The sequence below is a fragment of the Vicugna pacos genome, chromosome 7, assembly GCF_048564905.1.
Source record: "Vicugna pacos chromosome 7, VicPac4, whole genome shotgun sequence".
Lineage (NCBI taxonomy): Eukaryota > Metazoa > Chordata > Mammalia > Artiodactyla > Camelidae > Vicugna > Vicugna pacos.
The window spans coordinates 37,519,862-37,546,842 of NC_132993.1; the positions used below are offsets into that span (position 1 = coordinate 37,519,862).

The 26,981-nt window shown below is 34.6% G+C and overlaps 1 protein-coding gene across 2 annotated transcripts in view; it reads left to right on the plus strand.

The window, feature by feature from the left end:
- The first annotated feature begins 478 nt into the window (after positions 1-478).
- Positions 479-26,981, plus strand: part of DPY19L2 (dpy-19 like 2) — a 77,499-nt gene continuing 50,996 nt past the window's right edge. For both annotated transcript variants that reach the window (XM_031674310.2, XM_072964683.1), the window contains exons 1-8: positions 479-996; positions 4,267-4,291; positions 5,611-5,698; positions 7,632-7,769; positions 17,171-17,291; positions 19,994-20,087; positions 24,402-24,459; positions 26,116-26,207. In XM_031674310.2, the coding sequence (XP_031530170.1) occupies positions 618-996; positions 4,267-4,291; positions 5,611-5,698; positions 7,632-7,769; positions 17,171-17,291; positions 19,994-20,087; positions 24,402-24,459; positions 26,116-26,207 (995 nt within the window). In that variant the 5' untranslated portion in view covers positions 479-617. The remainder of the gene's footprint in view (positions 997-4,266; positions 4,292-5,610; positions 5,699-7,631; positions 7,770-17,170; positions 17,292-19,993; positions 20,088-24,401; positions 24,460-26,115; positions 26,208-26,981) is intronic.

Here is a 26,981-nt window from a genome sequence, read left to right on the forward strand (position 1 = left end):
CCGCCTGTGGCCTCGGACCTTTGCCTCAGCGAGGGAGACGGACTCTTGAACGCCCAGTGCAACGTGTTGGAGGGAGACCAGGTGAGATGCTCCTCAAGTGCCGGGCGCATCGCAGGCGCTCACTTCTCTCCCTCGCTTTCTGTGGTGATTTCTTTCAATTAATTGTCCTTTCCCTTCAACCACCTCGAGACAGGCAACTTTTGGGTAAAAATAACGAAGCTAACACTAATCTCCAAGAAAGTTATGAACTCTTAAGAAAGTTCCTCATACTTGTCCGCCAGCAGGGGGCGATACCAAGCGGCGAGCTGGGCGGCGCTCGTGGGAGGAGGCGCGAGCGGCACGCAGAGCCTGCGCACTTGGGCGGCGGTGGGCGGCGCACGTGGGAGGACGCGCGTGGCGAGGCGCGCGTGGGCGGCGCACGAGCGGCGCGGGGCAGCCTGGGCTTCCCCCACCCCCCTCCAGGTTTCGCGGTCGCCTTGACGACCAGGCGGCCTGCAACGGCGGCGGGGTTTAGTCGTTGAGCGGGCCTGGGAACCAGGACCCTGCGGACCTCGCCCAACTCGGCCGGCCCCTGCCGGAGTCAGTCCCAGCTTACTCCGAACAGGGACTATGAGAAAATGGTCGGGCAAACGAGGAGTAAGCTCAATGAAGCGGCTTCAGAGCCGTTGCATTCACCCCGCTCCACGCAGTATAAGCGGCGGCGCCGGGCCACCGGAGCTGGGGAGCCGGAGTTGGAGGAGGAACCGAAGGAGGAGGTGAAAAAGCCCCAGCTGCCTTTGCCTGTAGGCGGGGGGAACCTGCCAGGGGGCGCCCGGAGATACTCGCCGCGAAGGACCCGAAACCTGAACGCGCAGAATTGCATGCAGCTGGAGGTGGTCTCAAAGACACTTGTTCTGGACCGCTTCCAATTCCTCAGCTGTTTCCTGGAGCAACTCCGCGACAAGGTGCATCTATTGCAGAGACGTCAGTTCACGGGCAGGATCACCTTCTGCATAGGTGAGCAGAGCCGACCAGGGAGAGCCGTCGGCAGGAGCCCCGACGGCTCTGGGCCAGTGCACTCCCGCTTTCACCCAAGGGACTCTCAGACCCTCTGAGCCTCGGGTTGGCTGGCTGTGGTTTTGGTGAGTCTTGAAGATCAGTTTCATAGGCAAGCCTAGCAGGAATAATGGCAAGGTGTAATTTCTGGAAAATCGTTGAGAAGAATTCAAAGCCCTCTTAGTTTTTTATTTTCCCCAGGGTTTTCAGACATAGTGATCACTTCATGTGTTACCAGCAAAATGTCATCATAATCAAGGCAGCCATTTATCCAAGTTGTGAAAACGATTGTTTAGCTCTTAGGGGCGAGATTTAGACATATTTTTTCTGTACTTTGAATAAAGCAAAATAAAGTATCGGTTCTTTTAACTATCTGAGAAACTTTAATAGTGGAAATAAGGTCAAATTAGGCAATATATTTCCCCATGTTGGTATTCATTGACTTTCATCTTGCTGGGGAGCTTCGATGCCTACACTGGGAAATTTTCTTCTTATTTGCATTCCTCATCTTATATACCTGAAGAGGTAACTTAAATGTTGCTGTTTCATTAAAATCAATTTTGAGCCCAGTCCTTGCTCAGACTGGCTGCTGATATAAATTGAAACATAGATAACTATCTCTTAATGTAAGTTGTGGGGTTTTTTTCTATCCTAAGTTGACTGCTGATATTAAAGTAGAATGAACCTCCACATTTGGGGTGTTTTAGAAATACTTGAGAAAAAATAGATAGGGGTTCATATTTAGATTTTATCAGATGTCTAATTATGGCAACACATACATCCCACTCCAGAGTCCACATGGTGTTAGATACCTAGGTGTTTTGCATCCTAAACACAAGCTCTGGTGCGCCCTCTACTGGCACATTGAAGGCACTCAATGAATGTTGGGTGAAATGATGACTGAGTATATTAAGTGCTATGAGAGTTGAAAAGAGTGAACTAATACTTTAGGATGGGAAGTGGGAAATGAGTTCAGGGGAGACTTTTAGGAAAAGGTGGGATTCGAATTGTGACAAAAACTGGTATTTGGACGTGTGAAGCAGAGGACAAGTGTAAGAGGCTGATAGACCAGCATAATCAGAGTCACGGAAGTAAGAAAATACAAAAGCAAGGGAAGGCTGAAAGTAAGGGTACAATAACGTACAAAAAAGAAGAAATAGGGAGTTTAAAATATTGGCTGGGACCAGCCACGGAGAATCTAATTCAAGTCTGGGTTTAAGGCAGTTGAACTTTATTCTGTAGGAAGGCACTGATTGATTCTTTTCTTTAGGAAAATAATTTTTTAATGACGTGAAATGCCTCATTAAAGTTAACCATTTTTAAAGTGAGCAATTTTATAATGTTTAGTATATTCCCAACAGTGGCATTGAATGATTGTTAAATAGAGTGACGTGATCAGAAGTGTACTTCAGAGAGATTAAGTTGATAGCAGTATGTAAAATGGACTGGATATGAACTGAGAAAAGAAGCAGAAAAAATGATTGAATACTAGAATCCAGGCAATAGTGGTCTTAAGAAGGTAGCAACGGTTGGAATGGAGAAGAAAGGACAGAGGTGAGAATTGATGGAAACATTGAGAGAGCTGGGTAGGTGGTGAGGTAGAAGAGTGAAAAGAGAAGGGAGAGAGAATGTTCAGGCAAGAGGATTATAGATTTAGGAATTATCTGTGTAGAAGTGTGTTTAAAAAAAGTAAAAATTGAGTAAGATTGCGAAGAGATGAAAGAGGGCAAAGTAAAGATACTTGGGAAACACCTCCCCCATACTTAGTTTTAAGAGATGAGAGGAAAGGAAAAGCCAGATAGATAAGCATATAAAAACAAATGGTCAGAAAAATAGAAGAACTGGAAGAGTTGGTGTGATGGAAGATGACACAGGAAGAAATCCAAGAATCTGGTCAAATGCTACAAAGAGATTGAAAAGCATGAGACTTGAAAGAGGCTGTTGATGTTGATAACTGAAGGTCATTGATCATTTAAAAGAGTTACAAGAACTTATTAAAATGAAGGTGGCTAAGAATCTTATTAAATAATGGCAGGGGGTGGAGGAGAGAATATTTCCTAGTTTGAAGGGCCTCTAGATCTAGAGAAGTGTTCTAAGGCTTAGGAAAATCAAAGGCTAAAGGGAAGGATTAAGGGGACAGTACGATTGAGGTTCCAAGAGTTGGGAATGGTTGATGGAGCAGTCTTGGAATAATTGGGAAGGGTGGAATTAAAAAGGCACAAATTTGAGAAGCTAACTGTAGAAAAGAGAAAAGATGCTTCCTCTTCTGAGATGATAGAGATTAGAAAACCAAGGATTACTGTATAGAGAAATGTTGTAGTGGACATAAGAGAAGTTAGGAGTGCTTGCATCAAATGATCTTCGTCTCAGTAAAGAGTAAAGTTGGGTCACTTTCAGAGGTGAGCTTGACAGAGACAGGATACAGGGGCTCAGGAGATAGGCTTTGTATCACAGCTTTGGAAGGAGTGGAGATAAGCACTTCATGCGTTTACAATATTGGCATCGTTACACCTTAACCATTTTATCAGGTGTGGAATGTGGTGTAAGGGAAGGAGGGAGTGAGAGACATGAGAATCTTGTGAGGATTTTTAGAAAGCTAGATGGACTTAGTAGGATATTTGATCATTTACTTAAATATCATTTTTAAGAGTTTTTGCCAGTTTATATAATTGTCTGGAGAATAAGAAAGAGGATATAAATACAGTCGAATAGGACACTCTCTGAGTATCTTAACAGTTAATGAAACCTATCAGAGGGGCATCTGTTTCAAGTCGAGAGGGACGGTATAGATTTAATTTTAAAGTGGTTCAGAGTATATTATGATAGAAAGTTAACATACGTAGTAAGTATATACTTTTTCTATAAAGAGCCAGGTAGTAAATGTTTTAAGCTTCACAGGCCACATACAGTCTCTGTTACCTATTCTTCTTCTTTCTTATTTTTACTACCCTTAAAAAACGTAACAAGGATTTTTAGCTTTCAGACAATGCAAAAAAAGACCATGAGCCAAAGTTTGCTGATCTTGGTATAAAACAAGTAAATCTTCGGAAGAATATTGAAGAGTAGTAGGAATGAGCTCAGGATGGTAAGAATATGGAAAAAAGAATGGAGAAGCATAATTGGGAATTTACAACATTGTAGTGGTTTTTTAAAAATTATTAAATACTTGTTTTAGAGGTATACTATAGTAAAGCAGCTTTTAATGACTTTTTTCTTTTTTTCTTTTCCCAGCTGTCTTTGTGGGAGTTTTGCACTGGTAAGACTAATTTGAAATAAATAAAAACATTTGGATTAAAAATTGCTATCACTGTTTGCATATAATAAAATGATAACTGCTTGGTATGTGTATAGAACATCTGTATGTGCACCAGCTTACATATAAAACTTTGTATGTGAAACAGCATTTATAAATGGGTGCATTAGGGGAATAGTAACTTATGAGTTAAAATATTTTTGCTTTACCAAAGGATTCACCAGTATATTTCTTAAATACCTAGATTTTCTAATGTATTTTGCATGTTTATCTCATGTAAAAATTTTTTATTTTATAGTAATTGAGTGTTAGTGACATAAAGTTAGAGATAAAGTTTTAGTTAACACCTGTCGTTTGGAAATCAGGTAGAAATGAAGATAAACACTCTCTAATGGTAGTACAGAATTAAATGAGCCTTTCAGTGTGCATACACATGCACATTATTTTATACAAGTGATCTATTTGTAAAAAAACTATATGTAAAATAATATTTTTCCTCTGACATACCTTCATTTCTAACTGAGCTCAAGGATTTCGACTCTTGGGATGAATGAGATTGCCCCACATCCTGTTGGGACAGTGCTGTTTTGACCATTAGTCTGCAGGGAGATTTCTGTGTTAAACTAAGGCTTTAATGATCATAAACATTTCCTGCAGCTATTGGTACCCTGGCATATGTCCTACATGTAAATGAAGATGAGTGTTAGACAGGTTTACTATATGGAATTTTGCTTTATTTTCTATTTCATTGGAGAGCATCTACTATATAAATTAAGGATAGTATAATTACTGACTATAACAAATTTTACTTTTCACACATGCTCCTATTTTCAGTCCCTACAGCTGTTTTTTTGAGTTGCATTAATAAAATATCTTAAAGTACAGTCTGGTGTTCTTTGGCATTTTATGTAGTATTAACTTATTTAAAAATTGCTTTAATCTAAGATAATTTTATTTAAAATTATATTCCAAAGCTTTTCAGCAATTAGAGGCATTTCTCAAACCTCATACATTAGAATAACTTGTGAAACTTAACAAAAACATGCCTCTGTTCTGATTTAGAGTCCTGGAGTGGGAGGAGGGATAAAAATACCTGCAGGAGTTTTAGATATACAATGAAGAGCCAAAGAGTGCAGGAATTTCAGCTATGTGCTAATGCTAACATATATATGCCTAAAAATATACAAGTTAGTAAGCAAATTATAAAATTATCCCAGTATTCATTATAAAAATTTATTCTTTTTCCTTTTTATGGTTTTCATACTTTGTTCATACCGTTACTTTAGTAATTTTTTTGAAACATGTTCTTCTTTTTTGCCTAGGATGCATTTGGTAACACTTTTTGAAAATGATCGTCATTTTTCTCACCTCTCATCTTTGGAACGGGAGATGACTTTTCGCACTGAAATGGTTAGGTTCTTTCTTCTAATGAATGAATTTGTGGTTTAAGAATAGTAAGTCTATAAGGTAAAAATTTATTAGGAACTGAAATGAATTTTTGGTGAACTGCACTATTTCTCAAGCTATAATCTAGGCTCAAAGTGGATTAAAGACCTAAATGTAAGATCTGAGACCATAAAACTCCTAGAAAAGAACATAGGCAGAACACTCTTGGCATGAATTGTAGCAATATTTTTTTGGATCTGTCTCCTAAGGCAAAAGAAGTAAAAGCAAAAATCAACAAATAGAGCTTAAGTAAACTTAAAAGACTTTGCAAAGCAAAGAAAACCATCCACAAAATGAAAAGACAACCTACTGAACCAGGAGAAAATATTTGCAAATGATATGACTGTGACATTAAAAACACTCATGTTGTGCAACCATCACCACCATCCATCCAGAACTTTCTTATTATCCTAAACAGAAACTGTACCTGTTAAACACTTAGCCCCCCCACTCACCTAGCTCCTGCTGACTTTTATTTGACTCCCTGTCTACAAATTTACCTAGTCTAGTTATCTCAGCCACTGCTTTTAAATCTCACCTTATAGCCCCTTAAAGCTCTGAAGAAAGGGTATGTTAGCATTTGTAAAGCATTTGAATTTTTAATATAGGTATTACTTCCAAAGACAGCATTAAAATATTATTAAATAAGGAGTGTAGCTATGGCAGAGTCTGAGCTTTGATGACAGATCACTAAATTTGAATGGCAGTTCTATGCTTCATTGTGTGATACTGGTCAGTTAACCTGTCTGGATTCTCAGTCTCATCTGTTAACTAGAAATAATGCCAGCCTTACAGGATTTTATTAAAAAATGAAGGAAGATACTGAGTGAAGTACATAGCATAGTACCTGGTGCAAAAGTAATAGCTGTTATTAATAAGATTTATATGTTTTTATATATCTCTAAATACAGACATGCATATTAGGTTTCCTTTCATTGTATTGCCTTGTTTCTGTCATAAGCCAAAGAGAGAAATCTTTATATGATCTCTTGTTACTAATCAAAACTATGAGGAAATGCTCTTTCAGATATCAGCTGAAACATCTTTAATTTCGTAGTCACTAGTGTTGCTTAAACTATCAAAAGTAAAATACCTGTAGTTGTATGAGGCAGGAGTGAGTATAGAGTTGAAGATTATTTTTAATGTTTTTTGGGGAGAATGTATTACCAACTGTGTGGCCCTTTATTTTTTAGGACGGAAAGCAGGAAACTGATGAAGTAATCTGAAACAACGTGCTTTTGTTAACTTTTGAATTTTAGCTATACAGCACTTTTACTGGTGTAATAAAGTCATTATTTCACATGCTGGAATAATGCACTAAAATAATCCCTTTTCCAGGACACAGAGTTTGTGTCATGAACAACAGTTGACTTTTAGTTAGCTTTCACTTTATACAGAGCCAATAGATGGAGCTACGAAGTAAGATGAAAGCATGAACTAGGTCTCATGATGTTTATGATCATTATTTATTTCTTAAGAGTTGGAGAAAGAGAAGTAATTTTCTGTATGCAAAATTGTACATGTACAAGGACATGAAGTCATGTCTGTGCCAGAATTCATCAGATCTCAGCCTAGTCTAGGCATCTCATGATGTGGGGATAAAAATCAAGCTTGGTGGAATTAAAAATATATTATATACATACTTTAAGGTATGGTTAGAAAACCACCTTAAAATGTTTAACCGCCCCTCCAACTCTTTCAAACCTACAGATAACATAAAAGAATAGCACAGTAATAACCTGCAGATGTATGATTTTTTGAGTCCAAGAATGCAGTAGTGAGGAGAAATTAGGAAGTCTTGCTACCATTTTCTTTTTTTCAGGAGAAATTGTTCAAAAAGAGTTATAGAAACATTTTCAAATGTTCACTTACATTGACAATTTGTGCTCTTTTAAAGGGACTTTATTATTCCTACTTCAAGACCATTATTGAAGCGCCTTCATTTTTGGAAGGACTGTGGATGATTATGAATGACAGGCTCACTGAATATCCCCTTGTAATTAATACAGTGAAACGCTTCCATCTTTATCCAGAGGTGAGCAATATTTGGGGACAAATATTTGCGGATGGATTTTTTTGTATCATGTAAAAATAGAAAGTAAGCACAGTGATGTTATAGAAAGGAGGTGACCTTTAAAGTTTATTGATTGTATGCATCCTTATAGTTAAGCAGAGTATCAAAAGTTCCTCTCCTCAATTTAAAGACCTTCAATCTGTAACATTGCTAAACTCATTGGTTCTAGGAGTTTTTCTAAATTATGTCAGTACAAATAGAGACAGTTTTATTTCTCTTTCTCCAAACTGTCCCTTTTATTTCTTTTTTTTTGCATGGCTAGGATATCTATTATAATGTTGAATAAGAATGTTGAAAGCAGATACTTTTCTCTGATTCCCAGTATTAGGAGAAAAGCATTCAGTCTTGCCCTGTGAAGTGCAATGTTAGCTGTAGATTTTCAGAGATGTCCTTTACTAGGTAGAAGAAATACACCTTTATTCTTAGTGTGCTGAGAGTTTTTATTTTGAATGTTGAATTTTGACAAATGCTTTTTTCCTACATGAGGAGTTGGCATACTTTCTGCAAAATATCAAATGTGAAATATTATAGGTTTTATGAAGCACATATGGTCTCTGCTATTGTTGTTTTTAACAAATCTTTAAAATGTGAACACTATTCTTAGCTTCCAGTTTGTACAGAAACAGGCCATGGGCTGTAGTTGGCATCTATTAAGATAATCATGTGGTTTTTCTGATTTATTCTGTTAATATGATGAAGTACAATGATGGCTTTTTAAATGTAAATACATATATGCACAGAGATAAATATAAATGTATCAAAGAATATGAGAGAGAGACTATATGTGTCTCGCAAAGCCTTAGGTCTTACTATCTTGCTCTTTCTAGTGAAAGCTTGCTGACCTCTGATATGGGAGAATGACTCAATTTGGGAAGCAAAGTGGGTTTCCTGGGTAGCACCAAGGGCTTCATTTGAGGTTCATGGTCTTGAACCTAGAATGAGACCAGTCAGCAGAGTTGGTTTCTTCAGCTGTAATCAGCTTCCCAAGTATGAGCACTGAGAAGGTAGAAAGCGCGATTTAATCATGTAAGATCAGCTTTCCTTTGAATGTAGAAAGGCAGAAAGACCAGTGCTACCAGCCTAGCAGCAACTACACAAGCTGGACAATCTGCAAAATTATAACTTTCCCTGAAACTATCAGGGAGCTGAGGTAGTAGGGCAATCAGCTAACCCAAAGTCAAAGGAAAAAGGTGCCTGCCAGAAGAACAGGGACACAAACATCTGTTTACGTGGGTCTTCTGCCACTAGACACCAGAATAAAGAGCTTAGCTCAAATTATTCACCAGCTGGGAAGTGCCTAGCATGAGTTAACAAGAGAATGTATGACCCCTGGGACTGCAGATATAAGGGAATTTACAGTCACTTGCAGGTTTTCCCCACAGATCTGACTGGGTGCTGACAAAAGATTATCAAGAGTCCTGAGGAAGCGTCCCCTGTGGCAAAGCCTGGGGGAGCCACTTAGGGAGAGGCATGAAACTCTGGTTGCAGCCTTCTCCCTTGTATTCCTTATGCGGAAAAAAACCTTAAACTGCTGGGGGGAAGGGTAAAAAACTTGTACCAGAGTAGGACACAGGTCCTGACTTAGCCCTTGACTTAGTTTTGCTAACTCCTGTCCTTAATGCCTGTTTCATTTCTTCTCTCTCCAGTTCTCCCAAACTGTTTTCCCTCTTTTATTCTCTACTAATGACCCTGTTTCCTACTATTTTTCAATGCCTGTGAACAGGGACTTTTGTTTATGACTGTGCCTAGTGCCTGGAATATAGAATTAATTCAATATATTTGTTGAATGAATTAAATGGTAATTTCCTTCTGGTACATACTAGGTATAATTTTTTTTTATTATTTTGTAGTTTTTAGTGAACATGTCTTAAATTCATTTTGATAAATACTGTGTTTTTAATTTCAAATTCCAGTTGTTTATTGCTGATATGTAGGAAGATGATTGACTTATGTATATTAACTGTATCCTGCAACCTTGATATAATAGCTTCTTAGTTCCAGGAGTTTTTGGTTGATTTATTCAGATTTTCTGATAGACAATCATGTTATCTGTGAACAAAGTGTTTTCTCTCTTACTTCTGATCTCTATACTTTTTTTTTTTCTTACCTCATCTCATTGTATTGGCTAGGAGTTTTAATATGATATTGAAGAGGAGTGGCGAGATGGGACATTCTTGCCTTGTTCCTTAGTGAGAAAGCTTCAAGTTTCTCATCAATAAATATGATTTTAGCTGTAGGGTTTTTGTAGATGCTCTTTATCTAGTTAAGGAAGTATGCCTCTAGTCATAGTTTACTGAGAATTTTTTTTAAATCATGAGTGTTAGATTTTGTCTGTTGCTTTTTCTGCATCTATTGATATGATCTTGTAATTTTTCTTCTTTAGCTTGTTGATATGATGAATTAAATTAATTGATTTTCAAATGTTGAACTAACCCTATATATGTGCATTAAGTCCCACTTGGTCATGATGTATAATTCTTTTTATACGTTGTTGAATTTGATTTGCTATTTTGGGGGGATTTTTGCATCTGTTCATGAAAATTATTTTTCTATAGTTTTCTTGTAGTATCTTTTTCTGGTTTGGTATTATGGTAATTCTGGCTTCAAGGAATGAGTTCATAAGTATTTCCTGTACTGTGTCTTCTGGAAGAGAATCTAGAGAGTTGGTATACACTCTTCTTTGAAAGTTTGATAGAATTCAGTGGTGACCTGATCTGGGCCTGTTGCTCTCTGATCTAGAAGGTTAGTAATTGTTGACTCAATTTACTTACTAGATACAGTCCTATTCAGATTGTCTATTTCTTCTTATGGCACTTCAAGGAAGTGATTCACAGGTTATAAAATTTGTGGGCATAGGGTTGTTCATTATCTCTTTATTATCCTCCTAATAACTACAAGATCTGTAGTGATGTCCCCTCTTTTGTTTCTGTTATTAGTAATTTGTGTTCTCTCTTTTTGTCTTAATTAACCTGGCTAGAGGCTTATTGATTTCATTGATACTCTGTTTTTAGATGTATGCACATTAAGGATTGCTATGTCTTCTTGTAGAATTGGTCCTTTTATCATTATGTAACACCATTCTTTACCTCGGTAACATTTTCACTATGAAGTCTGCTCTGTATAAAATTAGTATAGCTACTCTGATTTTCTTTTAGTGTCAACATAGTATATCTTACTTTATTCATTTACTCTTCATCTACATATGTCCTTATATTTAAAGTTAGTTTATTGTAGACAGCACATGACAGGGCCTTGTTTTCTGATCCACTCTGACAGTCTCTGTCTATTGACTGATGCGTTTAGATCATTCACATTCAAAATGGATTGATGTCTACTATATTTGTTACCATTTTTTTCTGGTTTTTACCCTGGCTTTTTGTTCCTTCTTTGATTCTACTTTTTATGCCTTTTGTGATTCTAATTTGAGCATTTTATGTTATTACACTTTCTTTTCTTTCTTGACATTAAAGTTATAATTCTTTTTTCCTTTTTCTTTTTTTTTCTTTCTTTCTTTTTTTTTTTTTTTTTTGGTGATTGCCCTAGAGTTTGCAATATGCATTTACAGTGAATCCAGGACCAGTTTAAATTACACTAAACCATTTCTAGGGTAGTATGAATACCTTATAATAGCAAAATAATTCTAATTCCTCCCTCCCAACCCCTGAATAATTGCTGTCGTTTATGTCAGTTATACATAAGCATACATACATACGTAACAATACATAAATGAATACACTGTTGCTATTATTTTGAACAAAGCTGTTATACATTTGATCAATTAAGAAAAATACAAAGTTTTTATTTTGTCTTATTCTTTCTTTAATGCTTTCTTTCTTTATGTAGATACAAGTTTCTGATCTGTATCTTTCCCATCTCTCTAAAGAACATCTTTACAAAGTTCCTCAATTTTGATTTGTTTGAGAAAGTATTTCTCCTTCACTTTGAAAGGATAATTTCACATGATAAAGAATTTTAGATTGTTTTTTCCCCTCCCAACTCTTTAAATATTTCATTTTCTTCTTAACTGAATGGTTTCTTAAGAGGAGGCAGATGTAATTCTTATTTTATAGGTGTGGTTTTTTTTTGGCCTATATCATGCTTTATGTTCTCTGATATTTCTGGATCTGTGGTTTGGTATCTGACATTAATTTGAGGAAATTCTTAGTCATTGTTTCAAATATTCCCTCTGTTTCTTTATCTTTTCTCCTTCTGGTATTCCCATTACATGTGTCCTACACTTTTTGTAGTTGTCCCACAGTTCTTGGATATTCTATTCTCTCTTGCTCTCTTTTTTTTTTTTTTGTCTTTTGTATTTTTGGTTTTCTGTTTTGGAGGTTTGTATTGAGATACACTCAAGCTCAGAGATTCTTTCCTCAGCCCAGTCCAACCTACTAATAAGCACATCAAAGGCATTCTTGATTTCTGTTACAGTGTTTTTGATTTCTAGCAATTCTTTTTGGTTCTTTCTGAGAATTTCTCTCTCTGCTTACATGGTCTGTCTGTTTTTGCATGCTATTTACTTTTATCTATTAGAGCCTTTAGCATATGAATCATACTTTTCCTGAACTCCCAATTTTATAATCCAAAATCCATGCCATATCTAACTCTGGTTCTGATGCATGCTCTGTTTCTCAGACTATGTTTTTGGCTTTTAGAATGCCTTGTAGTATTTTCTTAATAGCTGGACAGTGATGTACTGGGTACAAAGAACTGCTGTAAATAGTCCTTTAGTAGTGTGGTGGTAAGGGAAGCATTCTATAATCCTATAATTACGTCTCAGTCTTTTATGAACCTGTACCTCTGGACTGTGAATTTAACAAGTGCTTCTCAGGTTTAGTTTTTTTTTTTTTTTTTCTCCCCATTTAGGTGCAACAGGATGGCTAGAGTGGGTTGGATTTGGATATTTCCCTTCTCTCACATGGACAGCTAGAGGGGACTTGCACATTAGGCTCTGATAAAACCCCAGCAGGTTAGTCTCTGGTAGAATAGTTTCTCCTAAAGACAGGCCTTCTTAAGAAGAACAGAATGCTCTGGTGTGTTTCAAAATGATCGCCTCACCACTTCCCTGTCAGAAGCAGGAGGTTTTTTTCTGATTTCTACTGTGAGAACCTGGTAATCTCCTAGAGCTGAAACTCATAAATATGTGGGCACCCTCCCTATTATGGGGTCTCCCTGGAGTTTTTGATCCTCAGAATTGTCTTGCTGTGCCTCCAGCATTCATCAATTACAATTAAGTTTTCCTACTCTCCATCTGGTTTCCATGAGGGTTTCTGCTCCAGTAACTTGTGATTCTCTTTAATTGCCTGTCAATGTCTCCAGTTTAGGGAGCAGTTTACCTTGTAATCTCACTTCTATTATGGATCTAAGAAGAATTGTTGATTTTTCCAGTTTGTTCAACTTTTTACTTATTAGACGGAGTGGCAACTTACAAGCTTCTTAGGTGCTGGACCTGGAAACCTTGTATTTCTCTTTTATTCAACTTAATATGTTTTATTTCCCTTGAGACTGCCTACTTGGTCTGTGGATGTTTTTTTAAGTTTTTTGTTAATTTGTTTTTAGTTTCCAAGTGTTTGGAGGTTTTCTTTTTATCTTTCTGTTGTTAGTTTGTAGCTTAAATTCATTGTGGTTAGAGAATACACTTTGTATCATTTAAATTATTTTAAGTTTGCTGAGGTTTGTCTTATGGCCCAGAATAGCATATGTCTTGAAATATATTCTGTAGGCATTTGAAAAATTGTGCATTATGCTGTTATTGGATGAAGTATTTTATAAATGTTGATTAGATCCTGTTGGATGATAGTGGTATAGTGGCCTTGATGTCTTCTCAGCACTCACTGATTTCCCGTGTAGTATTATCTGTTGTTTTTTGGTCTGTTTTTTATTGACATAGAGTCAGTTTACAGTATTGTGTCAATTTCTGGTGTCCAGCATAATGTTTTAGTCATACATATACATATGTTCATTTTCATATTCTTTCTTGTTATAGGTTACTATAAAATATTGAATATAGTTCCCTGTGCTATAAAGAATAAACTTGTTGTTTATCTATCTTATATATAGTAGTTAGTATTTGCAAATCTCAAACTCCCAATTTATCCCTTCCCACCCCCTTTCCCTCCTGGTCACCGTAAGTTTGTTTACCATGTCTGTGAGTCTGTTACTGTTTTGTAGGTAAGTTCATTTGTGTCTTTTTTTTTTTTAGATTCCACATATGAGTGATATCATATGGTATTTTTCTCTGACTTAATTCACTTGGAATGACAATCTCCAGGTCCGTCCATATTGCTGCAAATGGCATTATTTTATTATTTTTAAATGTCTGAGTAGTATTCCACATCTTCTTTATCCAGTCATCTGTCCATGTACATTTAGGTTGCTTCCATGTCTTGGCTACTGTATATAGTGCTGTTATGAACATTGGGGTGCATATATCTTTCAAATTAGAGCTCCCTTCAGATATATGCCCAGGATTGGGATTGCTGGATCATATGGTAAGTCTATTTTTAGTTTTTTGAGGAATCTTCATACTGTTTTCCATAATGGCTCTACCAAACTATGTACCCAACAACAGTGTAGGAGGGTTCACTTTGCTCTACACCCTTGCCAGCATTTATCGTTTGTGGACTTTTTAATGGTGGCCATTCTTACTGGTGTGATGATGACACCTCATTGTAGTTTGGATTTGCATTTCTCTGATAGTTAGCTATATTGAGCATTTTTTTTCATGTTCCTATTGGCCATTTGTATGTCTTCATTGGAGAATTGCTTGTTTAGGTCTTCTGCCCAGTTTTTGATAGGGTTGTTTGTTTTCTTGTTATTAAGTTGTATAAGCTGCTTATATATTCTGGAAATTAAGCTGTTGTCGGTCTCTTCATTTGCAAATATTTTCTCCCATTCTGTTGGTTGCCTTTTTGTTTTGCTTTGCCATGCAAAAGCTTGTAAGTTTAATTAGGTCCCATTTGTTTATTTTTGCTTTTATTTCTATTGCCTGTGTAGACTGCTGTAGGAGAACATTGCTAAGATTTATGTCAGAAAATGTTTTGCCTATGTTTTTGTCTAACATGTTCATAGTATCTTGTCTTATATTTAAGTCTTTTAGCCATTTTGAGTTTATTTTTGTATAGGTGTGTGGGAGTGTTCTAACTTCACTGATTTACTTGCTGCTACCCAGTTTTCCTAACACCATTTGCTGAAGAGGCTGTCTTTTCTCCATTGTGTATTCTTTCCTTCTTTGTCGAAGATTAATTGGCCATAGGTCTGTGGGGTTTTTCCTGGGCTCTGTATTCTGTTCCATTGATTCATATGTCTGTAACAAATACAGATACTATACAAATACATGCTATTTTGATTACTGTGGCTCTGTAGTATTGTCTGAAGTCTGGGAGTCCTCCAGTTTCTTTCTTTTTCTTCAATATTGCTTTGGCAATTCTGGGTCTTTTGTAATTTCATACAAATTTTAGAATTATTTGTTCTAGTTCTGTGAAAAAATGTCCTGGGTAATTTGATAGGGATTGCATTAAATCTGTAGATTGCTTTGGGTAGTATGGCCATTTTGACAATATTCATTATTCCAATCCCAGAGCATGGAATATCTTTCTGTTTCTTTAGGTCACCTTTAATTTCTTTAATCAGTGTTTTGTAGTTCTCCAGTGTATCTGTTGTTGAGAGAGGGATATTGAAGTCTTCAACCATAATTGTGGATTTGTCCATTTTTCCTTGTAAGTCTTACCAGTTTTTCTTCACATATTCTATAGCTGTGTGTTTTGTACACGTGCATTTAGGATTGCTATATCTTCTTGTTAGATTTTTATCATTATATGAAAACTCTCTCCCCTTTGCATTCGATTTTGTTTGTTCTGAAGTCTGCTTTTTTTGATATTAGCATCTTTCTTTTGATTAATGTGCACGATACATCTTTTTCCATCCTTCTACTTTCAGAATGCAGGACTTTTTTCTTTCTTTCTTACTTTTTTTTTTGTTTTCAGTTTTCACAAGTATTCAGAAGTATGCTGTTTAAAAATTTTCATAAGTGTGATATGTCTTGGTATGGATTTCTTAGGTTTTATCTCACTTTTGATTTGCCCAGCTTTGGTTTCCTCCTCTTCCTCTCTTTTCAGAACTCCAGTGACACAAATGTGAGATCTTTTGTTAGAGTCCCATGGTTCCCTAGGGAACTGTATTTTTTTTCAGTCTATTTTCTCTCTGTTGCTCAGATTGAGACATTTCATTTTGTTCTATCAGTTCACTGATTATTTTCCTCTATCCCCTTAATTCTGCTGTTAAGTTCACTGTTGAATTTTAGTTTTGGTTACTGTATTTTTCAGTTCTGAAATTTTTATTTATTTCTTCCTTATATCTTCTATATCTTTGCTGGCTTTCCCCCCTTCTTTGCAAAGACTTCCTGTTTTTTCATTTGTTTCACACATGTTTATAAAATTCATTTTACAAAGTATGTTTATTTTATCAAGCGTGTTTAAAATTTATTTTAACATAATGTCTATTTTATAAAATTAATTGATAAAATAGTAAATTTGTAATAGATATGAAAAGATGTTTAGGATATTGTTTAGTGATGTATATTACGTTAACATCTTATGATACATAATATTACATAGTGAATAAACTCTAGCTACCTGTTTCCATATGCCTAGGGAGAGATGATCACCAGAATATAAAAGTAGTTAGTTCTAGATGATGTTTAGTTTCCCTTTGAACTCTTTGTTAACTTTTATCCCCAGTGATCTTGCATTATTTTTCCAAAATCTATAAAATTAGTTTTTGAAAAATGTCCCAAGCATGAGCATTTTGTTTGCAATTTTTTTGTTGTTATTTTCCCTTGTCTTTAAACTTTTTAAAGTAGATTTCAGATTGGGAAGGATCGGTTAATTAAATCTGCTTGGTCATTTAATGAGCACAGGGGTTATTATTCCATGCACAGATGGTTTTATAGACTATAATGAGTTGGTTTTTAGACTATGAAGAAAATAAGTGAAATGTTATGAAATATTTCTGTAAATCTTTGTAGTTTGCTATTATTTACCATCATATTTTAATTATATACTTTATGCTTGATTTTACTGCTGCTGTTAATTATGTTAGAGTTGATTATAAAAGTATATTACAAAGATGTTGATCACAACATAAATTTTGTAAATATGCATTACTCAGTAACACACAACTTCATAGAGTGTATGTGTATAGGTATAATTTAAAATGACCGTTTCCCACATAAAATGATTTAAATAAATTTGTCAAAGTTTATAATGTTAAAGTCAACCATCAGAAAGTGGTATTTTGGAAAATTTTTAATTATGAAGATAATATATTTGTCTCTATTATCTTTTTGCTTTTACCTTTTGTAGGTGATTATAGCCTTCTGGTATCGCACATATATGGGAATAATGAATTTATTTGGGTTAGAAACTAAGACCTGCTGGAATGTGACCAGAATAGAACCTCTAAATGAAGTTCAAAGCTGTGAAGGCATGTTTCTTCCTAAAATGCTGCTGTACTGTCAGTAATGTTTACATAAACATTTTATAATGTTATGACTCACTTTAAGAATTATTATAAACTACTGTGATTGATTTTTTTTCTTTAAAAACACTCTAGAACTGATTCACCTGAAGGAGTACTTACCCTTTAAAGTAATCTTCTGAGAAGGCTATGTAACTTACTAATATGAGTATTATTTTGGAATTTAATTTCAATATTAATATACTGTAATTTAAGGCCACCCTGATTGTAAGTCATTCCTCCATTTCAGAATAAGGAGGTACCAAAAAAAAGCTTCGGGGCAGTTTGAATACATAATTTTGGGGGATGTAGATAAAACAATCAGAATTCTACCTGTAATAGTTAATGTAAAAATTTAGTTAAACATACATATTTTGAAATCAGATATATGATAATAGATTACATTAGAAATTCTGCTTTTTAGTGTGCTCTCACAGTCCATGAATTGTTCTAAACAAACTTTTAACATATATCTTCTACATCAGTATCTTTGCCCAGGAACTGCTTTTAGAATCCTCTTAACAGTTTTTCAGGCTCTGTAATTGTCACTTCTATTTAAGATGTTTTCAATTTAGCACTATTTGCAATGTGAGTATACTGCTGTCCCTTGAAACTCTTATTCAGAATCACATGTATCTACTTGTATAACACTCACATAGTTTTTTTTTAATTTCTTCATATTCTCTACATTATATAGATTTGTAGACTTGTGTACAGTAACATTCAGATCTTTAAATATATCCTAAGTCTGTATTTCCACGTTTTCCTTACAATTTTACTGATTCCCTTGGGTGATCTTTGTAGCATCTAAAACAGCATTGGTAGAAGATATTTGAGGGCAATTAGACTTTTTTTTTTTGGTACAAAGAAAAGGAAACAAGAAAATGCCTCATAAAATGAGAGACTTAATCAGTTTAGAAGGTATAACCTTGGGGGAGGGTATAGCTCAGTGGGAGAGCTCCTGCTTAGCCTGCATGAGGTCCTGGGTTCAATCCCCAGTACCTCCATTAAAGATAAATAAATGAATAAACAAACTTTTAAAAAAAATTTTAAAGACGGTATAACCTTTTCCAAAGGATGGAAAAAAATCACCTCATATATATACATTGATGGTATTTATTAAGTTGCCACTGAGTGATAGATTAGTGTTGGCACTTGGGACCCCAAGATAAACCAGGTAAACATGGGGTCTTACCCTTATAGAATTCACAAAGTAAAAGGGATGTTAGTGGTTACAACTGTGGTGGATACTACAGGTAAGAAAATAGTGTTGCTGAGGTTAGGAGAAGTGTTTCAAGAACAGGGACCAGCTAATTCCAAAGTCCTGAGGCAAGAAAGAACTGAAAGAAAGCTAGGCTTCCTAGAGCAGAGAAATTTAGAATAAAACATGATGTGAAATGATGTTTGGAACATAAGCAAGAGTCAGATAATGAAGGACAATTTACTTGATAAGGATTTTATATGTATTCGTTGAATTTTAACAGATTTTTATTTTTAAAATATTATTTTGGCAATTATATGGAAAATATATTAGTAAAAGACAGAAGTTAATTCAGTGAGGCCAGGTAGGAAATTACTGTGCTCTCAGTAAATGATTGCAGGAAAAGTAACTAGGAAATGAATGGATTTGACAGATAGTTGGAAACAGAACTGACAAGATTTGATAATTGTTTGAAAGGAGATGGGAAGGAGAGTGAAATTATGAAACACTGGTCTCTGGCCTAAATAACTGAGTTTCTCCATTCAGAATGGTGAGAAACATTTTAAAAGTAGCAGGCTTGAGTTGCTACATTAATTTGAGATCTCTGAGAGACCCCAAAGTGGTGATGTCAAGTGGCTACCTGCATATGCACATATAGGAATAAGAAGAAAGTTCTCATCTGAACATGCACTTGGAGTCCTCTGTATATAAATGATAATTGGAGCCATGGAAGTGGAAGAATTTCCTTAAGGAGAATATTCAGACTGAGAAGAGAAGAGGGCATATGGAAGAGGATAAGGTGGTCCAACATTAAAGGGCGGTTGGTAAAGAAAGAGAAATTATTGGGACAAAATGAAAAGGAATGGTCAGAGGAGTAGAAGAAAGGCTAGCCTTCCAATCTTGGCTGCACCAGTTACGGCTAAATAACTTTTGGCAAGTTACTTTTTCTATGCTGTTTTTCTCAACCATTAAAAAATGTGTTTTTATACCTAGTAAACTCAGATTTGTTCTGAGTATTATGTGAGATGGTAATTGTAAAGCACCTAGTAGATTGTGTGTTCATATATGTGTGTGTGTATATATATTGATTTTATCTAGCAAAAAACAAAAATAATGCAATGGATTTTGTCTTATAATTTATCAAGTGACTACAGACAGTTCCGGATACTGAACAACAGCAGCATTACCTAAATAAAATGAAGCACCAACTAATCGTAACAGTCCAATAATACTATAATAGGGAAAACTATAAATGTAACTACAATAAAATATAAAGTATAAATGTAACTAACAACACCTCATGGAAGGGGAAAGCACTAATGTAATTATTAAATAGAGCAGCAATCTGAAAAGCAAATGCTTTCTACAAGTTCATGAGGTCTTGATTACAAAGCATTGAGATAATTGCACCCAACTGCTATATAGTCATTTATTCATTAAATGTTGAACAATCTGTGTCTTTTTAAAGGATTGGGAGACCCTGCTTGCTTTTATGTTGGTGTGATTTTTATTTTAAATGGAATAATGATGGGATTGTTCTTCGCATATGGTACATACTTGAGGTAAGACTACTGTGTTAAAAGATCATTCAGTGGGATTGTAAGGACTTGCTGACATTTATTGATTAAATCAAGTGGATAATTAATGAGATTCATTGATTAATAGTAGGAAACTGTGTAGATTTTATGTTTTTCAGAAACTTAGCCAAGTATCATGCAGCCAAAAACTAGAGTTGTCACTAATATATCTTAAAATCTTTCCCTTTTTCCTTGTGGGGGTATTTTTGAGCTCATTAAGATTCCTTAACAAAGATTTTAATGAAAATACCTCTAGATCACATGTAAAATTATTATAACATTAGAGGGGATCTTTGTTTGGCATTAGTAGCAGATTATTTCTAATTTTAATCTCTGTATGTGTAAAATTAAGAAAGCAGTAAAAGGAAATGTGTATCACTTGTGGCAGACACATTTGATAGCATGTCTTTCTTGATAATGGCACCACAATTTTGTTTGGGTATTAGAACACCTAATTTCAGGTGATAGTTTGAAGTTGACTGTGACAGTCATGTATTCTGCTTCCCAGTCTCCATTGCACATTGGGAAAGCCATACGAGCTAGCTTTTCCAGTAAAATCAGACTTGGTTACACCCAGGAAAGCATTTGCCTTTCTAACAAAAGGTTAGATTCTGCTGCCCTTTTTCTGTTTCTTCCTGCTTTTACTTGGATGTGATACTTGGAGCAGCTGCAGGCATTTTGTGATCATGAGGAAAAGGCCATAAGCATAGCACATATGTCTGCCCTGACATCCTTTTGCTGCTGAACAAATGCCAATAAGCACTTATCTTTTATTTTCTTGTTGAATAATTTAATAAACATCCATATTATTTATGCCACTTTTTGTCAGATTTTCTGTTTCTTACAGCAGAATACATTCTTATCTGAATCATTAGCTTTCTTTAAATGTTATTCTTAGAACTGCATAACATTTAAAGTTAAAAATCTAGATTTAATCTTTCAACAATTATTTTTATTGAAGTATAGTTGATTTACAATGTGCTAGTTTCTGGTGTACAGCATATTCATTTAGTTATACATGTATCTATTCTTTTTCATATTCTTTTTCATTATAGGTTATTACAGGATATTGAATATAGCTCCCCTGTGCTATACAGTAGGACCTTGTTGTCTATCTGGGTTATATATAGTAGTTTGAATCTGCTAATCCCAGACTCTTAATTTATCCCTCCCTGCCCCTTTCCCCTTTGGTAACCATAATTTTGTTTTCTATGTCTGTGAGTCTGTTTCTGTTTTGTAAATAATTATTACTGTATCATAAAACAAATGTAAATAAGACCATGTGATATTGGCATAGGGATAAACAAATAGATCATTGGACTAAAGTAGAGCCCAGAAGCAGAAATGTACATTTGTATACACTTCTATGATAAAGCGATATTGCAGATCAGTGGGTAAGGATAGGCTTCTCAATAAATGGTGTTGGAATAATTGGGAGATATGGAGCAGAGAGAAGTCAAAACTTAAAAAAATAAATCCTCGTTGGATTAAAAGATCAAATATGAAAGGTAAAATTGTGAAATGCTTAGAATGTTACATAGGAGAAAATCATTAGTAACTTGGAATAAGAAAGGCTTTCTTGAACAAGGTACACAATCCATTCCTGAAGGAAAAACTGATAAATTTGATGGAAAAAATTTAAGTTCCTCAGATATTATAGAATCAAAGATAAGCCATAAACTGTGAAAGGATATTGCAAAGCATATATCCAGCATAGTATCCAGACTTACATTCATTCATTTGATAAATATTTATTGAATGCCTGCTGTGATTGGAAGCACTATTCTAGGTGCTGAGAATACAAAACAATTTCTCATGGAGTAGGAAAAAACTAAGAAGATAGACAATCCAATTGAAAAATGGGCAAAATATTTATGAACAGACATTTTCCAGAAGAATTCCAAACTGCCAATAATACATATGTAAAATTGACCACCATCATTATCAGTAAAATACTAATTTAAGCCACAATGAGATACTATTTCACATCTACTAGATTGGGAAAAGGAATTTTATCCTTGGTAAGTGAACATGTAAATTAGTACAACTATTTTGGAAAAACGGTGTGCATTATCTAGTAATTTTGAAGATGTACTGACCTTTATAACTCAGCAATTCCAATTTAATAGAAAAGAACTGAAAAAAAAGTATGTATGTATGTGTATAACTGAATCGCTTTGCTGTACACCTGAAACTAACATTGTAAATCGACTATGCTTCAACAAAAAATAAGAATAAATAAATAAATAGATGAAGCTAAAAAAAATGAATCAAGTAAATATACCTAAGTATACCCCTCAATCTTAGAATTATTACCATAGTTTAGTAACCTTGTTACCCTCCACAGCAGTCATCGTTGTTTACCAGGAAATATGTATAAGAACAAAGCAGCATTATTTGTAATAGCTCCAAACTAGAAACAACTTAAATGTCCTTCAACAGAGAAATGTGCACATTGTAGATTTATTAATATAGTGAAATACTATACAATAATGAGAATGAATGAACTATAGCTACAAACATCAACATGGAAAAATCTTACAAATACAATGTTGAAAGAATTAGGGCAGGCACAAAATTTTAAAAAATGCTGCAAACTTCCATTTGCGTTAATTTTGAATATAGTAAATGGTAGTCTGATACGTTTACAGAAGCAGTTACATTGATAATCACAAAACTCAGGATAGTGGCTGTCTCAAGGGGTGACAAGGGAGGTCTGAGGGTGTGATCAGTTTTCTGTTTCAATGACTTAACAGAGATTATAAGGACATCCTGCTTTATAAGTGTTCTATAAATTATCTAGAAATTTTTATGCTCTTTTCTATATGTATGCCATATAAGAAAAATGTATTTATATAAGCTCATCAGTATTTTGAGAGAAAAGGATTACTTTGAGATTATGATACAGGCTTTAAAAATTTCTATCTTTGAAAATAGGTTGTATTACTTATGGTTTTTCAAATATGGAAAATGTTACACAAGGCTAAGACATTTTAAAAACTAGTGCTTTTCACTGGGAGAGCTACCCAAAAGGTGATAATTCTCTAAATTGGCTACAAAGTTCTGGAATATCATATATATTATAAGTCTCCAGTCTCTAAGAAAGATGTGTAAATGTAACATTTGTTGGCTATAAAAGTGTCACCAAAACTGTGAGGAAATTAGAAACTATGGCATATAAGAAACAAAAGAAATAGGAATTTGGAGGGAAATTTTGTATTTCTTACCCTGGCCATTCTCCCCGACTGGCATTAACTTGGAAGGTAGACATTCCATTTCTTTTCTTTTGGTGCTTAATGATAAATGGTTAGCATGTATCTCTAACTTGATCAAGTCTAGAATTAATTGATATCCTTCCCCTTCTTCTGATCAGTGCAAGAAATTTCAGAACACTTTGCTTGAAAACAGCCCCTCAATCTTAGAATTATGACCATAGTTTAGTAACCCTTTTACCCTCTACAGCAGTCATTGTTGTTTTTTTTTATGTTGTCAAACCTACCTTAGATTTATCCACATGTTCCTAGTGTCTATATGCAGCGTTTATTCTTGCTTCTCATGCCTTCCTCCTCTCAATTTCTTTTTTTCCAAAGTACGTCCTTTGAATTTCCTTCAGTGAAAAATCTCTTAAAGGTAAATTACTTCCCATTGGCTTTCCTCTGCTTGTTTTGTTGAACTCATTCCTTCCTTTCGTCAATCCTTCAACCAATATTTATTGTCTTACAAGTGTGAAGCTGTGTATACAATGGTGAACAATACTTTAAAGAAAAGGCAACTTTAAGAGATGGTTCTTAATCTTTGATAATTATCAGTCATTCTTGATCTGAGTTTTGTGTTCCACATTGTTGTTTCTTTGGGCTTTCAACAAAAGCATATTTGCAGTAGTTTAGATGGTTTGGTTACTGCTAAATGAAACTGTTAGACTCTTGTCTTCATCTCTCAGTCACTGAAATCCAATTGGGAATGACAAAAATTTGCCTCTACTCAGAATATTAAAAAAAATGCAACATAAACTCTGAAGTTCTGGCCTGTTTGTTAAAAATTATTTTATGTTCACACCTAATATTTTAACTTAGAAAATATTTTAAATATGAGAAATTGTAAGATTCAGATTATTTTTATATGGACACTTTGTATGCTTGTGCATTCAAGATTAAAACATCAACTACAACGTGGGTACTTTAAAACTTTTGCTTTTATTTTATGTGATTTAGTACTATGACAGTTTAAAATCTAAGATAATTTTGTGAAGAACTCCCTATATTTTATATGAATTATGATTATATACTTTTTTTTTTACAGTGGGACTCACCTTGGAGGTCTAATTACAGTATTATGCTACTTTTTCAACCATGGAGAGGTTTGTTTTTTAGAAAATAATGTTTAAGTAATAGAAGGAGTGGTACAGGAACAAGGAAATTTGTCAAAACTATATTTAATTGCATGTTAGTTAGGACTTCACAATATTTTAAAGAACTTTGTATTGTAATCATGTTGATCCACATTTTTACATAACAATTAGAATTTATGATGTGAAATATCTTGTCTAGTTTTTAGTATATATATTTATACAGTACATATATTTTGTAGAAAAAGAAAATACTGTATTTGTTGAATTCAGGCACTTCATACACATTATCTCATTTACTCCTACCAAACTTTTTGTAGGAGGAGTTGTTATCCTCACAGTAGAAGATATGAAATAAAAGTTTGGACTTGAGTAAGTTAAGTTACTTATCCAAGATTCCACATTTACTGTGTGATAAGGCTGGGTTTCCTATTCTACATTGGTCTGACTTAAAACCTCACCTCCTTCTATTATATCATGTTGCCTTTCAATAACACTAAATGCTGAATGCAAAATAGAAATTAACTAATTCAGCCCAACAAGACATGATCCACCTTAAAAGAGCTCATGGAAACTTACTTGAATGAATAGGATAGATTCAGTCAACAAAATATCGAGGACAGGACACGTGCCAGACTCCTGTGTTAGATGCTGAGGATATGGCAGTGGAAAGTGGAAGAATCTGACTGCTAGTTTTTGGAAACGAAGTATATAATATGTTATGGCACAGGTTATTGGGATAGAAGTCTTTATCTATTACTATTGGGAAAGGTAGATACTTGGTTAACTTAAAAATCAATTAGACAGGGGAATCATAAAAAATTTATACATAAGTATCTTAAATATATTAACTTAAAGCAAACAAATACGTTGTCAGTCACCAGTGCGTTAGTGTAAAGACAAGACCTTTTCCTGGAGTATGCCAGACGACTGGCATTATGAGTTGACCTTTTTATACATTCTATAATTCATCTTCTAAGGTTTATAATTTTGGTTTCTTGGAAGAGGAGCAATAAATTTTAAGACTCTTGCAAGGTTATAAGAGTTTAGATTCTTTGTAGAATTTCAGATTCTTGATATAAAATTTTATAATATTCTCGCCCATGTGTTTTGGAAATAATCAGTTTTTAGTTGTTTTTAGAAATTTATAGTTAACTCTTTCAAAGGTTTATTTCACAAATTCAGAGACAATCTTCATTACTTGTGATGTGTGTCTTTACTCTTTTTAAGAGTTTGTGTCCTGTACAAACTCTCTTGGTGTTTGTGAATGCCCTTGGTGACATTTGTTTAAGATGTTTTTCTGAGCATGTATACATCCCAAAGCCCTGGGATGCCAGGGTCATCACTGCAGAGCTGGAATGTGGATCTGGTTTGTCATTTCCAGAATCCTCACTGCTTCTATACCTAGCATCTTGTTTGTCCTTTGGGTTTCCTTATGTTTGGCCTGATGATATCTTTCGCTTGTGTCTGTACTTGCTAGTTAATGGCTCTCTACCTAATGGCTATGTGCTATTAGGAGAATTCCAAAAACTGAAAAGCTATACTAGGCATTCAGAAATAAATGACCCTAGTATTAAAATTATTAAAACCAACCCATCCATGATTTTTAAATTAATGATGTTTATTGCAATGGAACATAAGGTAAAGTAAGCATTTTATTGATTTCAGGCTACTCGGGTGATGTGGACACCACCTCTCCGGGAAAGTTTCTCATATCCATTTCTGGTACTTCAGATGTACATTTTAACTATGATTCTCAGGTAATTTTTATTTACAGAACAAATGTAGATAAGTCATAAGTGTCTTAAAAATACTTCAACCTATCAAGTTATAATTACTAAATTTAGGCTCTATTTAAAAAAATTTACTTCAAAATTAAATTGTGTTTCCAGTTTAAAAAAGTCTAAAATTACTATTGAAAAATTGCTTTTTATGTAAGAGCCTAGGCTACAGGTTTTAGATAACTAAGTTAAGTTTTAAAAAATCAAAATGTATATGCTAATATATATTTGGTAAAGGCTCAAAGGTTTTTGAGAAACTGTTACTTTTTTTCCTTCAACACATTTGTATGCTGACTTTGTTTTCCAACCTGTGGATTTGATGGAGCATGAAGAAAGTATGCTATGCACAAATGAATTTGAAAAATGTTAGGTTAGCTAGATAAGGATTATCTATAATATGTTTATGAGTATTTCTGAACTACTGATGTTTCTAGAAGCTCAACCAAAGTTTCATCTTAGCTGTTTTCCCTGGACACATTTTTTGTTAGGTGGGGTTAATTTTATAAGCATTTCAGAAGTTTAAGAAGTCTGAGAAACAACAAAAGCATAAATAGTAGAATATTATAAATAACTTTATCATAGAAATAGGTTTCATTGAACGTTCATGAGATTTCTCACTGAATGAAATACTAATCACTGTCTCCTCCAAACTCCGAGAGAACCTCATACTTTACTTCCTAGTACCTATCAGGTTCTGCCTATATTAAAATCATTTATGTACGTCTTCTTTCTTTTTTAAAATTATAAATTTGC